The sequence below is a fragment of the Terrapene carolina genome, unplaced genomic scaffold (genome assembly GCF_002925995.2).
Source record: "Terrapene carolina triunguis isolate 2854851 unplaced genomic scaffold, T_m_triunguis-2.0 Scaffold41623, whole genome shotgun sequence".
NCBI classification, from domain to species: domain Eukaryota; kingdom Metazoa; phylum Chordata; order Testudines; family Emydidae; genus Terrapene; species Terrapene triunguis.
The window spans coordinates 35,553-46,186 of NW_020705974.1; the positions used below are offsets into that span (position 1 = coordinate 35,553).

At 51.9% G+C, this 10,634-nt stretch overlaps 1 protein-coding gene across 1 annotated transcript in view; it reads right to left on the bottom strand.

Moving 5' to 3' along the window:
• The window catches only part of LOC113405527 (DNA polymerase zeta catalytic subunit-like), a gene marked incomplete at its 3' end in the record, with an annotated part of 33,031 nt that extends 23,268 nt beyond the window's left edge, over window positions 1–9,763 (bottom strand). Inside the window, exon 1 of the mRNA XM_026646751.1 lies at window positions 9,439–9,763. Coding sequence (XP_026502536.1) covers window positions 9,439–9,763 — 325 coding nt within the window. The remainder of the gene's footprint in view (window positions 1–9,438) is intronic.
• Window positions 9,764–10,634: the final 871 nt, after the last annotated feature.

Here is a 10,634-nt window from a genome sequence, read left to right on the forward strand (position 1 = left end):
GGGGCCCGGCGGTGCGGGGCCGGGCTGGGCGGTGCTGGCCCGGGGGCCGGGGCCGGCGGTGCTGGGCCGGGGGCCGGGACCGGGGGCTGGGACCGGGCCGGGGGCCGGCAGTGCTGGCCCGGGGGTGCTCGGCTGGGGGCTGGCCTGGGGCCGGCACCCCAGGGCCCGAGCCGAGCCAGGCTGGAGATGCTGGGGCCGGGACCGGCCGCCAGAGGGAGCCGCTCGGTTGGGGGGGCCAGACTGGGCCGCGCCTCCTCCCCCCCACCCCCCAAGCTTACCTGCTGCCTGCTTCAGACTTCCCGCGAATCAAATGTTCGCGGGAAGCAGGGGAGGGGGCGGAGTTGGGGAGGGGACTTTGGGGAAGGGGTGGAGTTGGGGCATGGGCGGGGCTGGGGGCGGACCCCCCGTGGAGTGTCCTCTTTTTGGACACTCAAAATATGGTAACCCTATAAATACTCCAGATTTGTGTTCCAAAAATAAGTCCCAGGAAAAGGGACCGCAGGGGAGTCGTACCAGCACACAGTCCCTAATGCCCCACCCTGAGCTACCCCTACCTGCACACAGCCCCAGCTACCCTCCTCCCAGCACCCTGAGCTACCCCCTGCCTGCACATAGCCGAGCTACCCTCCTCCCTGCACCCTCTTGCCTGCGCACAGCCCCTAGTTACCCCCTCCCTGCACCCTGAGCTACCCCCCTGCCCACACATAGCCTCAGCTACACTCCTCCCTGCACTCTGAGCTACCCCCTGCTCGCACACAGCCCCAGCTACCCCCCTGCACCCTCAGCTACCATCCTGCCTGCACACAGCCCCTAGCTACCCCCTCCCTGCACCCTAAGCTGTTTTCAAACTTTTTGAGCTAAGCCCTCCACCTTTGAGTTATAATTTTTGGTTGCATGCCCCCACCCCCCCAACCCAGACAGGCTGGGTGGCCTGCTGAGGTGAGTCGGGGGTGGAGGTGCTGCTCCCTCCCTGCACCCCGCCATGCGGAGATGGCTCGAGCCCCACTGGCCCCTGCCCCCCCCAAATAGAAGTCAAACTACACCTATGCCCAAGGCCCCTGCCCCGAGGTTCCCCACCCACCCCAACTCCAGCAGGCCCTGGAGTTTTTATAGCATGTCGAGGTAGGCCTCACAGAGAAAAAGGTTGAGAATTCCTGCTATAAATGGCTCTACTTTTGCTAACAGGCTGTTATGTCCTATTCCAAAAGAAATTAGCTATAACAACTGAGATATTACCTAACACTGCCTTTCTTAAGTACGTTGTGTCAGGGAAGATCAAGTGTGTAATTCCCATATCTTAGGAAAGTTTAAGAAGAGAGAGACTATCATATAGGGACAGGACAACAGTGATTTGCATCCTCCATTATGCAATGTTCCATCGTGAACAAACAATCCCCCATAGTTCCACAGAACTACAACTTGCAATTACAGCTAGAACACCTTTATTTTTAATACACAACTTGCTCATATTTATTTCTAAATGAATAGAAGGAATTACTGTTTTTATTTAGTAAATAGCAAATCTTTCTAATCTGCTTTATTCCTTCTTCAAATAAGTCATGTGTTGTAACTGCTGCCTGCTAACATCACTAATCTGGCTACTACAAGCAGAACATGTTTCAAGAATTCAGGCAGTTAACTAGTCACTTTCAATAAGCCACAACCACTTCATTGTTAGTACATGCATTTACATTATTTTGATGTTTCATTTAAACTACAACAGAATATGATCTACATGAAATATAAGGTAGTACTGGAGGTAAGGTTTGCCCAATTTACCTGATACATTAAGCAGTAAAGTAGTTAGTTATGTAAGTGTAAATGGTGCTGGTGGTGGGGGAGAGAGACAGTGAAGAAAGGAAGCCATCCAAGTTAAAAAATGACAAGGAGAAATATTTACTTGTGCTGACAATAGATCTCTACTTCTCCACAGCGGAATACTATAACATGAGCATAAAAGATCTCTGCCAGTGTACCTCTACGCTGTTTTGGAGGTATCACTTCTATGGTAAGAAGTAAATTCAGTCCCTGTGCCCATTCATAGATTTTCCCCTCCCTATTGAAACTGCTAATAAAGATTTAAATTAAGACTAGGTGTGATGTCAGCTTTGAAGTGTAGCTGTACATTCATTAGGAAATGGATGTAGACCAATTAGTTGTTTCACACTCAGACTCATAGACTCATAGACTTTAAGGTCAGAAGGGACCAATATGGTCATCTAGTCTGACCTCCCGCATGATGCAGGCCACAAAAGCTGACCCCCCCACTTTCCCTTAACTCTGCTGTTGAAGTCTCCAGATTGTGATCTAAAGACTTCAAGTTGCAGAGAATCTTCCAGCTTGCGACCCCTGCCCTATGCTGCGGAGGAAGGCGAAAAACCTCCAGGGCCACTGCCAATCTACCCTGGAGGAAAATTCCTTCCCGACCCCAAATATGGCGATCAGCAGAACCCCGAGCATACAGGCAAGATTCTCTAGCCAGACCCTCATTTTGCCAGCGATGGCTGTTATTGCCTAATTGACTAAAATCACGTTATCCCATCAAACCATTCCCTCCATAAATTTATCTAGCCTAATCTTGAAGCCAGAGAGGTCTTTCGCCCCCACCGTTTCCCTTGGAAGGCTGTTCCAAAATTTCACCCCTCTGACGGTTAGAAACCTTCGTCTAATTTCAAGCCTAAATTTCCCCACGGCCAGTTTATATCCATTCGTTCTCGTGTCCACATTAGCATTAGACTCTTCTCAGTAGCCATCAGATAACAATTCTGGGAAACTACTGAACTGTGACGGATTTGAGTCTATGACCTTCGGGTGAACTGGCGCGAGAAATTGCGAGCCCCTTGGCGATAATTTTTAATGAATCTGTAAACTCGGGGGTGGTACCGTTGGACTGGAGAATAGCTAATGTGGTTCCTATTTTCAAGAAGGGGAAAAAAAGTGACCCGGGTAACTACAGGCCTGTTAGTTTAACTTCTGTAGTATGCAAGGTCTTGGAAAAAATTTTGAAGGAGAAAGTAGTTAAGGACCTTGAGGTGAATGGCAATTGGGACAAATTACAACATGGGTTTACAAGGAGATCAGGTTGGTTTGGCACGACCTGCCTTTCGTAAACCCTTCGGGTGAAAACTCTCTAACCCCTTATTGATTTTTTTTTTTAAATTTACATTAACATGATTAGTTCCACTGTTCAGGAATTGTTTTTATGCTGTCAACACATTTATTAAATCAAAGCAAATGCAATACAGAACAGATTAAGTTACATAATGAAGAATGTCAGCTATATACATACATATTCAAGGACCACATTCTGCTGTTACATTGGTGTAACCCTGAGGATCTCCTTTGTAGCAACAGAGCAAAATTGCAACTCTGAGCAGAATTTTGCACACTACTTATGTATGAAGTGCCTAGATACCACTGTGATTTGTATGCAAAGTACTCAGATGTAAGATGTTCTACCATAGGACTACAGCAAGATAATACTCAAATGCAATAAGTAAAACCAACATATATTTTATTAGTATTACAATGAAAGGTCTCAATCCCTGGCTCTGGTCAAGATGTGCTCAGAGTACATGAGGCGGTGGGGGCAACGCCACTGATCTTTAGGAATGCCAGGAGCCAGTTTGGCCCTCAGCTTAATTATTATTTGTTTCAGTGTAGTGCCTAGGAGCCCTAAGTCATGGACCCGGACTCCATTGTGCTATATGCTCCCTGCCCCAAACAGCTTACATCCTAAACTCATTGCTCCAGCTTTTCCACTGGTCAGCAAATAAGTACCTGGGACACTTGTTCCATCAACTGAGAAATGCCTCCTGCAGGCATACCCTTGAAATACCCTGTACATGGGAGTTTCCCCATGCTGGGATACTTTATTGACTTTATAGATTGGTGTAGAGATTTTGTTTAATATTTTCATCTATATTTAATTCTGCCCACCCTGGGAAACTGTTTGAACATCTAAAAAAAAAGATGTGTTTAACTTCTGATTCATGTATAATGTGCTTATTATTAGTAGTACTACCACAGCAGTGGAAATAGAAAGTAAGGAATCTTTTAAGTGGAAAAACTCACTGCTCTCCATTTTGGGGTAGAGGTAATTATTAACAGGATGTACACAATTGGGGATGCTGCTCATCTATGTGGTTGTAGCTGACCTAGGTTTTAGAAAGTGGTAAAATACATGAGATTCTTTTCACTTGACAGGATAGATCTGCTAAATCTCGCTGACAATATTATTGAACATATTTGCTGCATAAAAGTTATATATTTTCTAAATGAAAAAAAATGTAGTGTTGATGTAATATACTTATGACTTCTGAAAGGCATTTGACTTGATAATGCACATTTTGATTAAAAACAATACAAAACTGACATGGCACAGACAAAATGGATTAAAATCTGGCTACCTGACATGTCTCAATATGTAACTGTTAATGGGGAATTATCACTGAGTGTGGTTCTGATGGGGTCCTGCAAGGATTGGCTCTTGGCCCTTACACTCTTTGAGATTATCAGTGTCCTGGAAGAAAACAAACACAATCTAGGACAGGGGTCAGCAACCTATGGCACGAGTGCCAAAGACGGCACGCGAGACGATTTTTAATGGCACGCTGCTACCTGCTGGGGGGCAGCCGGGACCCCGGCAGGCAGCAGCGTGCCATTAAAAATCCTGCCCGGCCCGTTCTTCTCTGCCCCTCCCGCCGGTATTTGCATATGCTTTCCTGACCTCCGTCACGTCCAGTGGGAGGTTGTGTTTCCGGGTTAGCGTGTCCATACCGCTACCTGCTGTCCGCGGAGTCTGAGCGGCCCCAGAAGTGGCCCCGCCGGCGGGGGCAGGAAGAGGGACCCGGCCCCACAGGAGTTGCAGCGCCCGCGAGGCCTGTAAGTGGGGAAGGGTCCTGGGTCCCAGCTGCGTCGTGTGCCCGCCCGCCCGCCCCGAGCACGGCCGGCCCCGCTCCCTGGACTCAGGCAGGCTGCCCCGGGGTTGGAGCCCCGGTGCCGGGATGAGCTCGGCTCTGTACTGGGGCAGGCCGCATCCCACGGCCCGAACCCAAGCCCGGGGGCTGAGCGGGGCCGGCGGCCGGGACCCCAGCAGGCAGCAGCGTGCCATTAAAAATCGGCTCGCGTGCCGTCTTTGGCACGCGTGCCATAGGTTGCTGACTCCTGTGCCAGATCCTGGACCCTGGGAACAGCTGGGTCGCGCCTCTTTCCCCACCCCAGGTCATTGGACCCCGCTCTCCTCCGGCATTGAGGGCAGAACCCAGGAGTCCAGAGCCCTAGTCTCCGTTCTGCCCCCCCAACCCCTCGAACAACTAGAGCCCAGCTGGAAACCTAGGAATCCAGAGTGCTCGCTCCCAGCACTCCTCCCACCCCGCTCCACCCCCCCAAACACACCCCAAGCCCCTGCCCTGATCCCTGCACCCCACTCACACACACCCAGCCCTGATCCCTGCACCCCATTCACACACACCCAGCCCTCTGCCCTGACCCCTGCACCCCCTCACACACCGCCAGCCCCCTGCCCTGACCCCTGCACGCCCCCAAGACCCCATCCCTGACTCCAGCACAACAAACATACCCAGCCCCCCCCACACCCCATGCCCTGACTCCTGCATCCCCCTCACATGCCCTCTGCCATGACTCTTGCACCCTCCTCACACACCTCCAGCCCCCTGCCCTGACTCCTGCACCCCCACACATCCCCAGCCCCCACACACCCCATGCCCTGACTCTTGCACCCCCCACATCCCCACCCTGAGCACCAAATGGGAGCTCCTGCACCGCCCCCCCCCCACATTCCCACCTCGCACCAAATGGGAGCTGCCCTGGTAAGCTCTCCACACCCAAACCTTCTGCCCCAACCCTGAGCCCCCTCCCTCATTCTAGCTCCTGGCCAGACCCTACACCCCAACCCCCAGCCTGCTCCTTCACCCCCAGCTCTGTGTTCAGTGCACTCTCACCCTCAGCTCAGTGCAAAGAGAGAGGAAGAGAATGGGCTCGAACCAGTGAGAAGGTAGGTACCCACTCTATGTGGGCAGGGCCGGGACCCCAGACTGGCAGCGGGTTGAGCGGCAGCGGGCTGAGCCACTCAGCCCACTGCCGGTCTGGGGTCCCGGCCTCCGGCCCCGCTCAGCCCGCTGCCGGCCCCCGGTTCTGGCTGCCGGCCCCTTGCCAGTCGGGGTCCCGGCCATCGGTCCCACTCAGCCTGCTGCCGGCCTAGGTGAACGGAACCCCAGGCCTGCAGCGGACTGAGCGGGCCGGCGGCGTAAGATCAGCATTTTAATTTAATTTTAAATGAAGCTTCTTAAACATTTTGAAAACCTTGTTCACTTTACATACGACAATAGGTATATTTCCATATAACTAAACTATCTCATAGAACTGGAAGGGACCCTGAAAGGTCATCAAGTCCAGCCCCCTGCCTTCACTAGCAGGACCAAGTACTGATTTTGCCCTAGATTCCTAAGTGGCCCCCTCAAGGCTTGAACTCAAAACCCTGGGTTTAGCAGACCAATGCTCAAACCACTGAGCTATCCCTCCCCCCATTTAATATAGACAGAGAGACCTTCTAAAAAACGTTAAAATGTATTACTGGCACGGGAAACCTTAAATTAGAGTGAATAAATGAAGACTTGGCACACCACTTCTGAAAGGTTGCCGACCCCTGATCTAGGAGATAAAGGTATAACAAGAACCAATGGCTGGAAGTTGAAGATATTCAATTTAGACTAGAAATATGGCATCAGTTTTAAAACAGTGAAGGTAATTAACCATTGGAAAACGGTTACCTACCTTTCGTAACCGTTGTTCTTCGAGATGTGTTGCTCATGTCCATTCCAAGTACATGTGCGCGCACAACTTGCATAGTCGCCAGAAGGTTTTTCTCCTAGCGGTATCTGTCAGGTTGGCTCTGGAGCTCCCTGGAATCGCACCTTCATGGCAGTGTATATAGGTCCCTGCCAACCCGCCGCCTCTTCAGTTCCTTCTTGCTGGATACTCAGAGAGGGGAGGCAGGTGGCTCTTGGAATGGACATGAGCAACACATCTCGAAAAACAACAGTTACAAAAGGTAGGTAACGTTTTTTTCTTCGAGTGATTGCTCATGTCAATTCCAAGTAAATGACTACAAAGTAGTCCCTAGGAGGAAGGGTCAGAGTTCACCGAGTCGTAGACTGAAGCACTGCTCTGCCAAATGCAGCATCGTCTCTAGCCTGCTGTGTGATGGTGTAGTGAGATGTAAAGGTGCAAATAGATGACCACGTCACCACCCTGCAGATATCTTGAATAGGAACCTGGGCCAGGAACGCTGCAGACGAAGCTTGCACTCTTATGGAGTGCACCATTAATGCTGGGGCTGGTATCTTTGCTAAGTAGTAGCATTCCCTGATACAGGCCGTTATCCATGAAGAGATTCTTTGGGACGACACCGGGAGCCCCTTCATCTGCTCAGTCGTTGCAATAAAGAGCTGTGTTGATTTCTAAGATGGCTTTGTCCGCTTGATATAAAAAGCTAACTCTCATCTGACATCCAGGGAATGGAGCATCCATTCCCGGTTATTAGCATGTGGCTTAGGGAAGAATGCTGGAAGAAAAATGTCCTGATTCGCGTTAAATTGCAAGACCACCTTTGGGAGGAAAGCTGGGTGCGGCCACAACTGCACCTTGTCTTTATAAAACACAGTGTAAGGTGGCTTGGACGTCAGGGCCTTGAGCTCAGACACCCTCCTGGCTGACGTTATAGCCACTAGGAATGCCATCTTCCAAGAAAAGTAAAGGAGAGAGCATGTTGCTAGAGGCTCGAATGGAGGGCCCATCAGCCTCGAGAGCCCCAGGTTGAGCACCACGCTTACGGGTTGAGCCACCACTGGAGGGACTCGAGGACCTGAGGAGTGAGTGTGACCAGTCTGTCTAGGTGGTCTCAGTTTGGCCTGTATACCCAGGCTAGCCAAACCTAAAGGGGACAGAACCGCAGATCTGGCATGCTGTACCACATACGTGCAAACAGTCATATGCCTGAGTAGTCTCAGACAATTCCTCGCCGTAGTGGTGGGAAATCTTCTGAGATCCTCTCTGATGGCACTTCATGGCGAGGAAGCAAGATTCCAGGAGGAATGCTCTGGCCTGACTGGAGTCCAGGAGGGCTCCGATGAATTCTATCCTTTGCGTGGGGGTTATGGTTGAATTTGCCATGTTCAGAATGAGCCTGAGCCTGTGGAACGTAGACCGTTTCAGGCTCACGTGGTCCTCCACTTGGCCCAGGAGCAGCCCTTGATTAGCCAGTCATCTAGGTTCAGAAATATTTGCACTTGCTGCTTCCGTAGGAAGGCTGCCATGTCCGCCATGCACTTGGTGAACACCTGAGGGGCTGCTGAGAGGCCGAAGGGGAGGACCATGAACTGACAGTGGGTGTTGCTGACCAAGAATCGAAGAACCATCTGTGGAACAGCATTATGGACACGTGAAAGTACACGTTCTTCAAGTCGAGGGCAGCGTACCACTCCCCCAGATCCGGGGAGAGAATGATGGAAGCCAGGGAGACCATGCAAAACTTTAACTTCTTCATCAATCTGTTTAGGTTTCGTAAGTCTAAAATAGGCCTGAGCCCATCCTTGGCCTTGGTGATTAGGAAATAATGGGAGTAGAACCCCTGCCCCTGAACTCCAGAGGCACCTCCTCTACCACCCCAAGTTGTAGGAACTAGAAGTTGCTTGTGAGAGGGATGGGGAGGGTGGGTGAGAAGGCGGAAGGAACCAGAATTGGAGAGAATATCCCAATTCTACCATGCTCAAGACCCATCGATCTGAGGTTATTTGAGCCCTGGCATGGTAGAAATGGAATAGATGATTCACAAAGGGAGGAAAAGGATCCAGGATTTGATCTGGTGCGTCGCCCCTGGGCGCACCTTCAAAAGTTTGGCTTAGAGGCTGAGGACTGCTTTGCTGCACCCTGGTCCTGACCAGAGGAGGACTGAGAGGGTCTCCTTCTCTTACTCCTGCACCACTTCCCCTGGGGTAGGGTGAGGGTGGCATATGCAGCCGCAGGGACTTAAGGGTTGCCCACGAGTCCTTCAGGCTGTGGAGCCTACTGTCTGTTTGCGCTGAAAAGAGTCCTGAACAGTCAAAAGGCAAGTCCTGGATGGTGTTTTGGACTTCATGTGGGAGTACCAAGACTTGAAGCCATGAGCTGCGTCTCATGGCTATCGCGGTTGCCATAGTCTGAGTAGCTGAGTCCGCCGAGTCCAGGGAGGCTTGTAAGGAGGCCTTCGAGACTACCTTGCCCTCCTCCAGATCAGCCGCAAATTCGGAGTGGGAGTCTGCCAGTAGCAGTTCCTGGAACTTGGACAATGTGTTCCAGGAATTGTAGCAATAGCAGCTCAGGACCACCTGCTGGTTGGCTAAGCAAAGCTGGAGCCCCCGGTAGAATACACCTTTCTACCGAAGAGATCCAGCTTCTTCACCTCTTTAGACTTAGGAATCGGTCCCGACTGTTCCTGTCTCTCTTTCTGGTTGGCCGCCTCCACCACCAGAACACCCAGTTGAGGATGGGTAAACAGGTTCTCATACCCCCTGGATGGCACAAAATATTTCTGCTCTACCCCTTTCACGGGGGGGAGAGGGGGAAGAGAGGTGAGTGTTTGCCATAGCACTTTAGTGGTGTTCTGGATAGTTTTAATGAGGGGCAAAGCCACACTCGAAGGGCCTTCAGGGACCAGAATGTCCACCATAGGGTCCGTCTCCTCTGAGACCTCCTCCGCCTGCATGTTGGGGTTTTGAGCCACCCTTCTGAGCAGCTCCTGGTGTGCCCTGGTGTCCATGGCAGCATGGCAGGCAGTGTGGTGGAAGTGCCCTCCACCGCTTCAACTGGGGAGGATGAGGATGATGTCCGCGAGGGCAACAGGTCTTCCTGCCCCTCTGGTTCGCAGGGATCCCCCTGTGTCAAGACACCTTGTGCGGTGCCGGGGGTGGTGTTGGTTCCCAGGCCGGTGCCCACCTCAGTACCAGTCCTGGTGCAGGGACCTGCATTGGTCTCGGTGCCAACCTGCGTGCCCATCTCCTGCCCTCGCAGAGGTTTCCTGGGCCACCAAAGTCACTGATGGAGGGACTTGCGCCTCCAAAAGGGATCTGGACCTCCTAGGTGTCCAGTGTGGAAGGGAGGTCTATGTCCTCCTCCTGACACTCCCACACCGGGGAGACCACAAGAACCTGACTTGACGTACCTCCCCGTGAGGCCGGAGTCAATGGTGCCAGCAGAGTCGTAGCCAGAACAGGGTGTCCCGACATGGGACACACCCCGCTGGTGCCTGCTCGCCCCACTACTTTAGTAGAAGAGCTCCCTCTATCCGTCGTCTTCTTGTGGAGCACTGGCGAATGGGAACAGTGCTGGGCACTCGCAGTGGAAGAGGTCTTCGGCATCGGGGAATGGCGGTGCCGAGGGTCCCTGAAGCCAGACTCCTTTCTTGATGCCGTGGCCTCCCTTACTGAGGCTGGCGCGCTCCGCACCAAAGTGCTGGGCTTGGGGTCGGACACCGCCTTGGGATGAAGGGCTGATTCCATAAGGAGCAGTTTCAGCCTAAAGTCCCTTTCTTTTTTGGTCCTTTGTCTCAAGCCTCTGCAGATCTTGCACTTATCTGT